This window comes from Nyctereutes procyonoides, unplaced genomic scaffold, assembly GCF_905146905.1.
Source record: "Nyctereutes procyonoides isolate TBG_1078 unplaced genomic scaffold, NYPRO_anot_genome, whole genome shotgun sequence".
In the NCBI taxonomy this organism is placed as follows: domain Eukaryota; kingdom Metazoa; phylum Chordata; class Mammalia; order Carnivora; family Canidae; genus Nyctereutes; species Nyctereutes procyonoides.
In genome coordinates, this window is record NW_026575047.1 from 20,859,813 (window position 1) to 20,875,228 (window position 15,416).

Below are 15,416 nucleotides of genomic sequence, written 5' to 3' on the forward strand. Positions count from 1 at the left end.
ATCCCTTGCTTCCATTACTCTTCTTCTCACATTATATTCTAAGCAGCAGCAAGGAACCAGCCAGAACCCCCAGCAGCTCACTGGGCTGTCCCCCTGGCTCAGTAGGCCTGTTTCTGTTCCCACATCACTGCAGAGGGCAGCACCGCTGAGCCTTCTGCTCTGACACAGCAAGCTCCAGCTTCAGTAACATCCTAGCTCCCATTTGAGCTCTCACTGCCAAGCTGCTCAAAGTCCGACTTTCTACTGACAGTTCATTCCAGGCTACTTTGGGCTTTTCTCCAACACACACCTTGAAATTCTTCCAGTCTCCATTCACTGCCTGGACCCAGGGCCACTCCCACAGCTCCAGGTGGTTGTTATGGTAACACCTACTTCTGGGTACCACCATCTACATTAGTTCTCTGTATAACAACGTACCCCAAAACATAACATCTGAAAGCAATAACCATTTATTATCTTATGGTTCCATGGGTCTGGAGTCCAGATGTGGCTTAGTGGGGTCTATCACAGGCTGCAGTGAAGATGTCAGGCAGGACTTCCAGTCCCACTCAAGTGCTGGTCCTCAGGATTCAGTTCTTTGCAAGCTCTCAGACTGATAGCCTCTGCTCTTGGTGGCTAACCATTACCCAACAGTTTGCTTGGTTCCTTGTCGTGCGGGCAGCTCCAGTGGGGCAACTGGCTTCCTTCCAAGTGAGCAAGTGGGAGAACAAGGGGAGGATGAGCAAGGTGGAGGTGAGAGTCCTTCGTGACCTCCTCTTGGTAGTGATACCATCTTTTTAGTCCATGTTCTGTTCATCAGAACCAAGGTGCTAGATCCAGCCCACCTGCAAGGGGTGACACAGGGTATGGGAGCCAGGAGGTGGGCCCGTTGGGGGCCTCTTAGAAATCGCCCACCATATGCATCTGTTTTGCCTAGTTTTGAACTTCATAAAAATGGAACAATATGGTATTTGTTCTTTTATGTCTGGCTTCTTTTGCTCAAAACAGGGTCTGTGAGATTCCTCCCTGTTGTCCACAAAACAACAATTTTTTTCTTTTTTCATCCCTGTAGAATTCCAGTGCAGGAATATGTCATAGTGTATTCTCTAATTGATGGATATTGGGATAGTTTCAGCTTTGGGACTATTAGTATAAAAAGCTTCTGTGAGGGACACCTAGGTGGCTTAGCAATTGAGCGTCTGCCTTTGATGAAGGACGTGATCCTGGGGTCCTGGGATCGAGTCCAACATTGGGCTCTTTGCGTGGAGCCTGCTTCTCTCTCTGCCTGTGTCTCTGCCTCTCTTTCTCTCTCTGTCTCTCATGAATAAATAACTAAAATCTTAAAAAAAAACTTTTGTGAACATTCTTGTTCAGTCTTTTGTTAAACCTGTGTTGGCATTGTGTGTGTCTACCCAGGAATGGAATTGCTGGCTGGCGGGTACCTGTATATTCAGCTTCGGTTGTAACTGCTAAACCATTCTCTAGAATGAACCAACCCTACACGCCCATGAGCAGCGTGTGAGACGTCCAGCCGGGAGCCCCCAGCTCCTGGGCTCTACATCAGGGGTGTCTCAGCGTTCCTTACTGCCCACGTAGGATTTAGCTTTCTGAGCTCCAATAAATCTGTTACCTTTTGCTCATCTGCTTTCCAGTTTCCAAAATTTTGTTCTTACTGTCTTCTCTGCATTCTTGTGGCTTTTGCAGACCTTTCCTGTCATTTCTGTGGGGTTTTCAGAAGGGAGCAAAAAGAACGCATGTGCTCAGTCCACTATCTCTAACTGGAAACCCGGCTCCAGTCTTTTCTGTGATCTGTGCGTTTCTCCATGATAGCATCTTGTGTCCTTCCTCCCTCCTCCCTTCTTTGTTTCCTGCCTTGTTTCCAACAGAAATAGTAACAGACGGTTAAACAATCTTGCAGGGGGATGCCTCTCCATATTGTGAAGCCATGGTGTAAACAGTGTGCAGAAATGCTCTGTAAACAGCATCTTCTGTAGCTGAAATCCAGCCCAGCTCTTAGACCTTGAAGTTGCTTCCAGTTTACATTCTTAAAATTCACTCAAACTTAATAACCAGAGGTGCAGTTGAAATTATGTCGGGTTTTTTTCATGGCTGATAGGGCTGGGGGCTCGTGGTAGAGATGTGCCCAAGAACACTACAGAAACTGCACCAGTGACAATTAGCACAGCTGACATCTGGGCAATATAAAAAAAATTTTTTTGAGAAATTATAGTATTCCTTTGGCAAGGACAGCATGAAGCAAGTGGGTTTGAATCTGGGGCATTAGCACAGGGAATAATTTCCAGGCTATATGACAAGCTTGAGGGAGAGGCTTCCTGCTAGAATGACCGGCGCCAGGAAGAGGGGTAATGAGAGCCCGCTGCCGGTTAGCGAGCTCTGCTGTACACAGGTCCTGTGCGGGCATCTTACACATGCGCCCTCACTGCCTCATTGTAGAAGCTGTAACATGCAGGCACTCTTGTCCCCAGCATGAAGGAGAGGAGGCTGAGGCTAGAGAGTTTGACCAACCTGCCCAAAGTCCCAGAGATGGCCAGTTCTGTGGCTGGACTCCAGTTTAGGAATTTTGATTTCAACATTCTTGCAATACCCAAACACTACCTTTCTTCCCCCAGGAGAGGCCTGCAGCAGATTCAGAGACTGGCAAGGCAGTAGGTGGTCTTTAGAGCTCATCTCTTTCCACCCCCACCTGTCACTGGTGTTGGGGCACTGAATAGAGAGCAGGTGTAGGTGTAGATATCCAGAGTTGCAAGGGCGGAATGGGGCAGGTGTAGTGGAGGTGTCGAGAAGCACTGGATCACCCCGCAGCCCAAGTTGGACTCCTGCAGACCACTCACCCTCCTGGGACTCAGCTGTCCATCTGCCTAACCAGGGGGCTGGAAGACTGGCCTCTCCGAGCTGACATTCTACAATCTCTGACTCAGCGCTCTTGTCTTACAGGAACAGAAGCGGATCTTGGAGATGGGCATCACGGGTCCTGAGGGCCATGCCCTGAGCAGACCTGAGGAGGTAACAGAGCCTCCCCCGGGGTGTGACTGACCTCTCTGAAGGCCCCCCAGATGCTGTTCCAGCTGGAACAGCCGGGCCAGAGCCCTCGTCTCCATCCCCATTCCCCTGACATGAACATCCCAGCACACATGGCCTTTCCTGGGGTCTGCCCTCTGATTTGGGAGCCCTGGAGCCTGGGGATCAATCAGAGAAGCCAGGGAAAGGCTTATCCCAGGGCCCAGGAGCTTCACCTCAAGGCCCTACAAACAGTTCAGTGTCATAACTGGATAGAAGGATCCTCACCAAGGACCTTGTATATTTGGTGATGGGAAAATGAAGCTGCATGTTCAAGACTTAGAACTGACAAAACAACTTCCCCTGCAAGTTGCCCACTGTGTTCTAAGACCAGAGCATGGATGAATTTCCCTGGGAGTGATGGGCAGAGAGTGTACCTGTGTGTGTCTGTGTGTCTTCTGTGGGTCTGGCCTTGTGCTGGATGCTGAGGACACAACACATGAGTTGATAGACTCTTTACCCTGATCTGGTGCATTGCTCTGCACGGGAGCTCCACGACCCCTGAGGGGTGTTCCTGGTCCCTTGTGAGATCAGGACAGACCTGAGGCAGCGTTTACAAACCCTTCTAGCACGTGGACATTGCCCTGTCTCCAGGCGTGTGACCAGTGTGTCCACCTGGGAGAGAGGGGTGGGAACCCCCTTGGCTGCACTCAGACTCAGTGCCAGTCCCCAGCAGTGGGACCATCACCAGACTGGAAATTAAAAACAAAGCAATACAAAACGTGTGTCTGCTCCTTTTGTTTGAGAAGCACAGGTCTAGAGGGAGCAGAGACCAAGCCAAACAGCAAGCGGTTTCTCGTGGCTGTTGAATGCACGAAGGAACGTATGTTGGACACATGCGTTCACTTACCTCAGGCGTTTATAAGTAATGGGCGATTTTATGGGCCTTTTGATGCTTTATCCTGCCTGGCCTGTCCCCTTCTAACAGACCATGCAGCATTCTCCCAAGCAAGCATAATATAACTGCCTTCCAGCCCTCTAACCAGATACGTTTTGACTTAGTTTTTCTTTTCTTTTTAGAAATTAATATTTTTCTCCTTTGATGCAATAGATTTGCTTCTGGCCATACTTAATTAAAGAAAACTGAAGGACCTTGATTTAGGGAGAGCCCTGGGGAGTGGTACTGCCTCTGCCCCTCCCTTCTGTGACCCGTGTATTGCCGTGTCCCCAGCTAGAGGCTGAGGCCGTGTTTCGGGCCATCACCATCGCTGGCCGGATCAACTGCCCGGTGTACATCACGAAGGTGATGAGCAAGAGCGCAGCGGACATCATCACCCTGGCCAGGAAGAAAGGTAGGCAGCCCAGCCCCTGGGCTTCCTGTGGGGCAGCTGGGCCATAAGGAAGGGAATTGTCCGTTGTCCAGCAGGGTCAAGTTCACTGGTGGGGTCCCTGCCCAGGGCAGAGACACCCTGCCGGACACCTGCATTCTGAGCTCCATAGGTGAATTATCCCACCTTGTGGGATCAGATGAGACCATGTATTTTATTTTATTATTTATTTTATTTTAATTAATTTACTGAGACAGAATCTTAAGCAGGCTCCACACCCAGCATGGAGCCTGATGCAGGGCTTGATCTAAAGACCCAGATATGACCTGAGCCGAAATCAAGAGTTGGATGCTCAACCAACTAAGCCACCCACATACCCCTGAGACCATGTATTTTAAAGAGCTCTGCATGGTTCCAGTTCTGTTCTGGGTGTCACTTCAAGTCAGTGATGGGGCCGGGCTGTGTCAGCTCTGGGATCCTTCCCACCCTTTTTCTGGTCCCCTCTGGGTACTTACTTCATCCTGGGTCTCTTGTCTAGGGCCCCATGGTTGGTGCCTGCATCCAGGGCCAACTGTGGGGTCTGCACAGTCTTGGCTGTGGGTTGGGAAGAAAGAAGGTTTTTGAGAGCCAGAGGGTCTGGGCATAGCCCCGTGCTGGACATCAGGTGAGTGTGGACCAGGGAGCCAGCCACCCAGCTCAAAGATGGATGCAATACTTAACCGCTTGAGCATCTGCTGCTTTGTCTCTGAATGGACCTCATGGGCTCATTGCTGTAAAGTCCTTGGATAAACCCCAGGGCTCCGTGAGTGTTGGCTGATACCCTTCTCAGCTCCAGGTTGGCCATTCACATCCTACCTTGGTACCCTCTCCTTCCTAGTGGGGTCCCAGTACCAGGCTGCCTGCTGTGCTGAGGACTGTTGTGAAGGCCTCAGTGGGTGTGTTCTATCTGCAGGAGGCTCAGAGCAGGGGCCAGAGTGCAGGCCTCAGGACTTCTTGACAGGTGCACAGTCCCCAAACAGTCACCAGACCAAGAATGAAGAAGGTCCCCAGAGCAGCTTCCTTCCCAAACTCAAGGGGAGAGAGAATGACAGACAGAAGAGGGGTAGAGCATGTTATACAAAGACAGTGGCTGGAGTCCTTATCCTGGTGGACATTCGCCAAGGACGTTCACCACCTGGACGAGGCCGGACTGTTCCCTCTCTGTGTCATGGGAGGCTGACCAGGGAGTTGTGGGTCAGTGCGGAGGGCCAGACAGAAGTCAGCAACAACACAACAACCATAATTGAGCATCCACTGCATACGTCATGCTTCTTATTTCTCCCGGGAGCCCTATATGCAAAGTATTACTAACTGTATTTTAAAAAATATCTTAAGGGATCCCTGGGTGGCACAGCGGTTTAGCGCCTGCCTTTGGCCCAGGGCGTGATCCTGGAGACCCGGGATTGAATCCCACGTTGGGCTCCCGGTGCATGGAGCCTGCTTCTCCCTCTGCCTGTGTCTCTGCCTCTCTCTCTCTCTCTCTCTCTCTCTCTCTCTCTCTGTGACTATCATAAATAAGAAAAAAAAATCTTAAATAATATATTTTAATGTAATATATCCAAACTGTTGTTTCAACATGTAATTATATATAAATATCAGATATTTTGTGTTATTTTCTGTGTGCTGTCTTTGAAATCCAGTGTGTCTGCCACTGTTAGAGCACATCTCAATTCAGACCAACCCCAGCGTCCGGTGCCTGACAGCCACATGTGGCTCCTGGTGACCATGTTGGACAGAGCAGCTTTGACCCTTGTTCTGGTGTTTTTAAGGGAAAACTGACAAACAGAGGCATTAAAAGAGAGTGCTCTCGTATAACGCAGCTTGCTTAGGACTGGCTCCATTTTAAGGATAAGGAAACGGAGGCTCAGAGCAGTGACAGGAATCTTGAAGTAGTCGTGAGCACGCAGGGGGCTTAGCATGCAGGTCCCAGCTGCATGGAGGGATATGGTGAACACCAGTCATGTGTGGCTGTTTCGATTTAAATTTTTTTAAGAAGAATTTATTTGTTTATTTATTTACGAGAGAGAGAGGGAGAGAGAGAGAGGGAGAACACAAGCCGGGGGGTTGGGAGGGGCAGAGGGAGAGGGAAAAGCAGACTCCCTGCCAGGAGGGAGCCCGAGGGGGACTTGATCCCAGGACCCAGGGATCATGACCTGAGTTGAAAGCAGACGCTTAACCCACTGAGCCACCCAGGTGCCCTGTTTCAATTTGAATTAAGTAAAATTAAATACACTTTTAAACGCCTTCCTTGGTTGTGCTAGCCACATTGCACATCTCGAGAGGCACGGAAGGCTAGTGGCCGCCGTCCTGGGCAGCACGGGTACAGAACATGCCCAGCGCTGCAGGACGTGCTCCCGGACAGCCAGATCGCCGGAGCTCAAAGCTGCCGCAGCAAGGTGGCCTTGCACAGCTGTGGCAGTGCTGCTGGCCTGTGTCGGGCAGCATCTGTCTGCGGGGGGATCTGAGGCTCTGCCTGTGGGCTTTGTTCTGGCCTGCTCCCCGGAAGGAAGCCTGGGATTCCGAGAGTGAATGCTCTGGCGGCAGCCCTCCCGCAGTGGGTTGGTGGATGCACCGCCCGGCTCCCTCGCCCTGGGGGTGGCACGGTCCCGAGGTGCGGTCAGCAGTCTCCCCGAGGCCCCAGTGGCCCCGACCCCGACCTGCAGGTGCCCATGGCCGTGACTTGGTCATAACTCACCTGTTCTTAACGTCTTTCTCTGTCACCTCCTCAATCCCCCGCCAGTGCCGCCTGGAATCACCTCCCAAGTAAGACACTTGAACTTGACTCCTGAGTTTGAAGATCTGCTTCTGGTAGACTCCACACTGAGACAGCACATCCCATCTCTGTGCCTGGACTGACAGATCTGCCAAAGGGCATAATGGTCCTTTTCAAATCTAAAAAGCATTACCAGTCCGGGAGGTTGCTGGGGTCAGCCGGTGCCCAGCGCCTAGCAGCGGGGGGGTCACTGGGCTGTGTGGTGATGCAGGGAAGAAGGGCAGACAACCTATTGCTCCTCAGAGCATCGTTCTCCTGTCTCTGATCCTCTGACTTTCGTGCCCCCAGACACTCCTCAAAAGACCATCACCTTTGACTGTGTGTTTGTCCCTGCAGGCCCCCTCGTGTTCGGCGAGCCCATCGCTGCCAGCCTGGGGACTGATGGCACCCACTACTGGAGCAAGAACTGGGCCAAGGCAGCGGCCTTCGTGACCTCCCCTCCCCTGAGCCCAGACCCTACCACACCTGACTACTTGACCTCCCTATTGGCCTGGTGAGAGCCGAGGGGGTGGCTGGGAGATACTGGGTATAGTGTGGGATATTGGGAAGCACCCAGGATTAGAAACAAGAATCCAGATTCACCCTGTATTTGTCACATAACCCAGAATGGCTTTTTGCTTTGGTTTACTCATTGGCAAAATGGAGAGGAGAACATAGTACCTACTGTGGAGCTGATTATGTGTGACAGTGTAAGAAAATGGCCTAGAATCTAGGGTTCGGTAAGTGGCTACTGTTACTTGCAAAACACCTCCTGGGTACCTGCACACAGTAGGAGCACAGCCACCTTGGTCCCTTCCCTGCTATTGGCCACCATGAGGGAAGAACACTTAAGCCGTAAGAGAAGGCTAAGTGGTGAGGTGTGCAGGCTGCTCTGGAAGCAGAGGTACATGCTCAGAACCAGGAAACTTGTAGAAGGCTTCATGGGGGAGGCAACATCAGGCCAGGAGCTAGAGGATTAGTAGGAATTCGCTGGATTGGGGATAAGTCCAGGCTTCTGGTCTTAGCCTTGGAGGAGCCCCACGGGGGTGAGGATGTGAACCTACCATGGAGATTTCTTTCTCCCAAATGGTGCAGAAACCCTTGACTTGACTATCCACAGGCTTACTCACTGTCTGCAAACTGATGTCTGGTGGGCAGATCCACGTCCAGACAGACTCCCCATCTCCACAAAGCTGCTGCTCCCACAGTCTTGCCCATATCTGAAGATGGCAGGAAACAGGCCAAAGGCCCCAGGGTCTGACCACATTTTGCCCCCTTGGCGATGACCGTCATGGCTTATCGCCAATAGGCCTGTTTCTGTGCTCTTCCTTCCATGCCCCTAACATGATACAGTCTATACCCAACAAGCACCCAGATTTTAAAACCCAAATCAGACCAAGCCACTCCTCTGCCTGGAGATTCCCAGGATCCTCTTCTCTTAGCATTGAACACAAGTCTCCACAACATCCCCCAAAGCCAAGCCTGATATGGCCTCACCCCCCATTGAACCTCACTTGGCACCTTGTTTGGGTGGATGCCCACTCTTCCAGGTGAGGAAGAGGAGGCCCACCTGGGGAGTCTTATTCAGAGAGCCCAGAGCCCACACTGACAGAGCCTTTTCCCAATAAGATACAGGCCCCCAAAGGGCCTTCCAGTGTCACTCACTGATACCCATGAAGTGCCCCAAATCCCTTCCCCAGAATCTTTTGGGGTTTTCATTTCACAGCGTACATTGGGTGCCTGAAATTCAACCTAAAACTCAAGTCTGATCCCCACCTTGTTTTCATCCTTGCAGTGGAGACCTGCAGGTCACAGGTAGCGGCCACTGTCCCTACAGCACTGCCCAGAAAGCAGTAGGCAAGGATAACTTCACTCTGATCCCAGAGGGGGTCAATGGGATAGAAGAGCGGATGACTGTTGTCTGGGACAAAGCAGTGGTAAGGTGTTCCTTGTTTTTCTATCCCCAGGAACATTCTAGAAGCTCCCTGCCTGGCCCCTCAAAAGCTAGCACTTTGCGCATTGCTGGTTGTCTTTTATTTTAAGATTTATCTATTTGAGAGAGAGTGAGAAGAGTGAGTAGAGGGAGGGGCAGAGGGAGAGAATCTTGAAGCAGACTTCCCTCTGAGCATGGAGCCCAGTGTGGGGCCCAGTCCCACCACCTGTGAGATCATGACCTGAGCTGAAACCAAGAATCAGACGCTCAACCAACTGAGCCACCCAGGTGCCTCTGCACTGCTGATTCTTAAAGCTCCTCCCTTCCTTGCTTTGATGCAGGTGCAGAACACACTAGGAGGGCATGCGAGGAAACGTGTCTCTTAACAAAGCAGCACAGACATGACAGCTCCCCTTTATTCTTTAAGGATGCAAAATATTTTCTTTAGCTTTGTTTTGACCACATCTTTTGTGTAACCACATTACAGTTCCTGTAAAGATGACTTTGTAAACCGTGTGTGTGTGTTTGGGGTTGAATACAGAGGGTGCTTGTCGTGTCACAATAGGAAGCCCCAGGTCACACTCTGGCCCCTGACTTGAACCTAAGATTTTTATTTTCTATTAAACTTGGACCCAGTGGGACTGACAAGATGGCGCAGTGGTTATTGAGCAGATGTCAATATACCTCTGAGTGGTCAATTTGCACTTCCGTTCTGATGGGGCCAGGCCTTTGTGCCCTTTCATGATGGCCTATTTGCAGCGGGGGAAGAGAAAAATCCAGACTTCTCTCAAGGACTCCTGTCGGCAGGTCTAGATTTGTGCCTGTCTGCTCTTCCCCCAGCCCTGTTATGGGACATTCTCCTCATCTGTGGATCTTGCCTTTAGGCTACTGGCAAAATGGACGAGAACCAGTTTGTTGCTATCACCAGCACCAACGCAGCCAAGATCTTTAACCTGTACCCCAGGAAAGGGCGGATTGCAGTGGGCTCAGATGCTGATGTGGTCATCTGGGATCCTGATAAGGTGAAGACCATAACAGCCAAGAGTCACAAGTCGGTAAGTCCTGGCTTGTCCGAGATGCTCCTGATTTGGATATACGACCTTTGCTTTGCAACCACCTTAGAAGCCTCTAGTTAGAGATGATTTATGAAGTTTCCAACCAGGATGTGATCTGATATCTGGCATGACTCAGTCATTCACATTGCTCTGCCAGTTGGAGGGACTGGCTTCCAGCAGACGCAGCTAAGCTGCTGATGTGCAACTGAATGTGTTCTCTCTCTCCCTCTCTCTGCCTCAGTTTCTCTCTCTCAGTGGGCCTGCCCTAGATGCATGCATTCACAGGCTCAGAGGAGAAGTATTAGGTCCAGGATTATCTCTTCATGGATATTAACACGTTCTCCATTTGTCAGTGTCAGTTTGTCTTTTCCAGGATAAAAAAGAACTGAAGAATAATAACTGCCTTCTGGGGTGGGGACTAAGGGACCTGGGGCTCCCAGATGGGGGCAGCAGTTTTGTTTGATTGTTGTCCTTTGTACTGTTTGAATTATTACATCGTTCACATATTACCTTTCAGAAATGAAAGTTTTTAAATCTCCATGTAGTTGTGAGACATCGAATGTAGCATCTGTAGGGGATAAGCCTGAGCCACATAAGAACTCCCCAGTTAGGAGCGCCACATGGCACACGCCATGTTCTTTCAGCATGAGGAGTTGCGGGCCGTGCAGGACTGAGTAAGCTGAGCTGGGAGGTTGGCCAGTTTCAACTGGTAGGGCTTGCTTCCTCACCACCTTTTGGGCATCACATACCCCATATTTGGGCTTTGGGCTGTAAGTCACCATGCAGTGGGTCACTTTAGGGTGATACTGGAAGCATTAGATTAGGAAATGTTATAACTGAGAGCACACCATATGCCTGGATCCTGGGAGGCAGCTACAAACCAAGAGTGTGGCTCAGTATTAGCAGCTGTGTGTGGATCTAATTATTTCCTGAAACCCCAAGGATACTCCTAAAACCCATCAGAAGTGATAAGAGAACCCATTGGTTGATTACAAATCAATGTAAAGAAGCAATAGCTTTTCTCTGAAGTAATTCAAAAACACTTTGAAAAAATAGAATGGAAATCAATATCTTGTTTCTAGTAACAATAAAAACTAAAGACATATAAACACAAGTTCTTTTATGCTAACATGATTCAGTAGAGTGAACATAGCAATTCTTGCTAATTTAATCTACAAGTTTGAAGTATTCCCATCAGAAAACTCAATGGAATTGTTGTTTAGCTAGAAAACAGAGGTCCTAGGTGCTAAATGTGAGGATAGTCAAACATTTCTAGAAAGCTAAGGGGTAAGCCCTGCTCATCCCAGTTCTTAAAACTGGTTGTAGAGCTACAACCATTAGGGCAGTTTGCTGTTGGCATGGCAGGGGGATAGCCAGGCAGTAGCCTGACCACACGTTAGAATTTGGTTTACAATGTGGAGACCATTCAGATTAGCTGGACAGAGGTGGTTATCAGCCGGTGGGTCCCAACATCTGGCCCCGATGGCCTGACCTCTGCTGTGCTATTTACCTCAGAATGGATCAAAGGTTGAAATGAAAGTTACCAAAGGACTAGAATAAAGTATGTTTTTAGAAATGATAGTTTTGAAGGGGAGAAGATCTTTCTAAGCTAGACACAAAACTTAAGAAAGTGTAAAGGGGAAGATTGGCCTGTTTTAATTTTACAAATTAAAAACCCCTCTGTATGGCATAAAATAATATGCAATAATAATAATAATAATTATTATTATTATCTTATATGAGATCACAAGGCAGAGGACAGCCAGCCAGATGATACTCAGGACAAACAGATAAATTCCTTAACATCAAACGTCTAAGAAACTAGTAAGAAAAATACCAAGTGCCTAATAAATAAACAGTGTACAGAGACACATTTACACAAGAAGAAATATACAAACAACTTATATACCTTTAAAAACAGACCCAGTCTCACTTATAATTAACCAAATCCAAATCTCAAGAGTATGATGCTATTTCTCACCCATGCAGCGATTGAGATGCTGGTGGTTAATGGGATGCAGGTGGGGTCAGGTCATGGGGCACAGGCAAGGGAAGACAAGTCTATCAAAGTTAAAATCCACTTACTCGGGATCCCTGGGTGGCACAGTGGTTTAGCGCCTGCCTTTGGCCCAGGGCGCAATCCTAGAGACCCGGGATCGAATCCCACGTCGGGCTCTGGGTGCATGGAGCCTGCTTCTCCCTCTGCCTGTGTCTCTGCCTCTCTCTCTCTCTCTCTCTCTCTGTGTGTGTGACTATCATAAATAAGTAAATAAAAATCCATTTACTCTTTAGCCCCAAACTCTACATCTAGAAAGATGTTAACACATGCCAGTGTGGACACACAGAAGCTTGGTTCAGTATGGGTTTTAGCAAAAGCAAGGAAACAATCCAGTTATCAATCTCTGGAAATGATACTACACTGCCATAGGAGGGAATATGGTTCCGTGGTTTAGAGTGTTAAGATTTTTTAATCCAGGTACCTGTGCCCATATGGAACAGTCTCTGAGCTCAGGAGAAAAAATTCAGGTGAAAGCCATCAGTACAGAGCTCCTGCAATGTTGAGACAGTTATTCATGCTCAGAAAATATCTGGGGGCTCAGAAGAATGTCTTTAAGGCAGATATTTCAGTCTAAGGTAGAAGAGAGACCTACTTTTTAAAATCAAAAATCGTTTGTGCTTTTTTATTTTTCTTCTATCGTGTAGATGACCTACTTTTTAAATAATAAGAAACAGCTGGCTAGTGGTAGTTACATTCCCTTTAGGGATTATGAAGGGAATGTGTGTTTTTAAGAACGTGTTTTGTCATTCAAATTAGCAAAAAGAGAGTGAGGGAGGAGGGAAAGAAGGGAGAGAGGAAGGGAGGGTGGGAAGGAGTGAGAGAAGGGAGGGAGGGAGGGAGGAAGGAAGGAAGGAAGGAAGGAAGGAGGGAAGGAAGGAAAGAGGGAAGAAGGAAGGAAGGATAAAAGTGACCACACTCAGAGCTGGAAGGGAATCCATGGACATGAAATCAATGAGGTATCGCTCTCCCCCATTGCCATAATTTCAGTTGGTCTGATGCCTTTGGGAAGTCACTTGGCAATATGCAACAAGTACCCTGAAAAAGCTCATGACCCAGTAACTTAATTATAGAAAACTACCCTAAAGAATATATATTTTTTTAAGATTTTATTTATTCATTCATTAAACACATCACAGACACACAGGGAGAGAGAGAGAGAGGCAGAGACACAGGCAGAGGGGAAAGCAGGCTCCATGCAGGGAGCCTGATGTGGGACCCGATCCCAGGTCTCCAGGATCACACCCTGGGCTGAAGGCGGTGCTAAACCGCTAAGCCATCTGGACTGCCCAAGAAGATAGTTTTTTTTAAGACACAAAAATGCCCATTGTAGTCAGAGCAGCCACATTGCCAGACAACAGGGGGCACCCGTTCATGTTTGTGATGCCTCAGACATTAGTTGGGTCTATGAAACCACCCTTAGCCTAATGCCCAAGGGCGAGGGTCGGTTATGCTAATGAAGACACGGAGAATGGACCATTGCATGGCCCCAAAGGAGAGGTTTGCAGGGGGCAAGTGCTGCAAGTGCCCCGGGAAGCCGTGGGGAGCCTCAGGGCCCATGCAGAAAGCGGCAAGGGCACAGCTGTGTTTCTTGCCGTGCAGGCGGTGGAGTACAACATCTTCGAGGGCATGGAGTGCCACGGCTCCCCGCTGGTGGTCATCAGCCAGGGCAAGATCGTCTTTGAGGACGGCAACATTAATGTCAACAAGGGCATGGGCCGCTTCATCCCCCGGAAGCCTTTCCCCGAGTATCTCTACCAGCGTGTCAGGATCAGGAGCAAGGTGAGCGGGTCCAGCGTCCGGTGTGTGCAGAGTTCACGAGTCACGGCCACGTCAGCATCCCTTTCCTCTTGTGTCCAGTGAGCCGTGACACTGCCCTGCCCGTGTCTCGGCGCTGGAGTGCAGGTGCCAGGATTTTGCAGGCTGTAAAGGGGTGTGCACGTGAGGGATGGGAGGGTGGTGGGGGTAACACTGAGCTGCTCCAGGGTGCACATCCCACATCATCTCAGGGGCCTCACCTCCTGATCTTTGAGTGTCAGGACCTTCCTGCGGATCAGACTGCAGTGCTTGGAGCAGTGGACTGGCCAGCATCACACAGCTGGGAAAGCCAGAACCTATTAGGCTTTGTCCTTCTGGTAAAAACAAACAACCCCCAGCACACCAGAGGGATGGCAAAACTGCATCTCATGCCCTTCAAACCTTCCCTCTTCTCTCCCTGCCCTCCCTACCCTTCCGTTCTGCATCTCTTTCTCTGAAGAGTCTTGGCAGGGACGTGGGAGACCCTGGCAGGCCTCTAGCAGGCGCCAGCCCTTCTCCGGCCCAGCTCAGAGGGAGCTTGCTCACGCTTTAGATAAACTCCCACCTCTGGGCCCATCGTCTTCCCTCATTGGGTCCCTCCTGTCACCATGACCAGCTGCTTCCCACACTAAATGGCTGATGTTTGCTGGAAAGGCCAGCAAGTGTGTGTATGTGTGTGTGTGTGTGCATAGATGTATGTGTACGTGTCTGCATGCCATGTCTGTAGGTGTGTGTATATGCCTGCATGTGTGTGCGCATGAGTGTGTACATGTGTGTGCATGCATAGATGTATGTGCATGCCTACATGTGTCCACATGTGTGCGTGTACATAGATGTGTGCATGTCATGTGTGCATATGCCTTTGTGTGCACACATAGATGTATGTGTACATGTGTACACACTGTGTAGGTGGGTACATGTCTGTGTGCATGTGCACATGTGTGTGCATAGATGTATGTGTACATATGTATGCATGCCGTGTGTATATGCCTGCATGTGTATGCAGATGTGTGTGTGCATAGATGCATGTGTACATGTGTGTACATGCAGTGTGTCGGTGTTGTATTTGCCGCCATGTGTGTGCGCATGTGTGTACATAGATGTATGTGCATGTGTGTGCATGCAATGTGTAGCTGTGTATATGCCTGCATGTGTGCACATGTGTGCATGCATAGATGTATGTGTACATGTTATGCATAGTGTGTATATGCCTGCGTGTACATGCACATGTGTGTGTATGGATGTGTGTGTACACATGTACATGTGCCCACCTGCTGTGTATGGTCCCACTCTTCCTGTACTTCTTAAATGCCGCTGCCACCACCACCAATTTTGATGGAAAAGCCCAGAAACCTGGCACCCCCAGACTCTCTCAGGCTCACATTATAATGCTTAATGTCTTTCCATGTCCTGTAAGGTGTAGCACCCTGGGTCAGACATTACAAATTGTTCAGACGTT

General features: G+C 49.4%; 1 protein-coding gene across 3 annotated transcripts in view; it reads left to right on the forward strand.

Moving 5' to 3' along the window:
• Positions 1-15,416, forward strand: part of CRMP1 (collapsin response mediator protein 1) — a 73,882-nt gene that overhangs the window by 52,827 nt on the left and 5,639 nt on the right. For 2 of the 3 annotated variants that reach the window (XM_055326236.1, XM_055326237.1), the window contains exons 7-12: positions 2,935-3,003; positions 4,229-4,349; positions 7,474-7,630; positions 8,912-9,053; positions 9,934-10,104; positions 13,763-13,942. In XM_055326236.1, coding sequence (XP_055182211.1) covers positions 2,935-3,003; positions 4,229-4,349; positions 7,474-7,630; positions 8,912-9,053; positions 9,934-10,104; positions 13,763-13,942 — 840 coding nt within the window. Of the gene's footprint in view, positions 1-2,934; positions 3,004-4,228; positions 4,350-7,473; positions 7,631-8,911; positions 9,054-9,933; positions 10,105-13,762; positions 14,186-15,416 lie in introns of those variants that run through there. The other variant, XM_055326238.1, reaches the window with a different exon arrangement.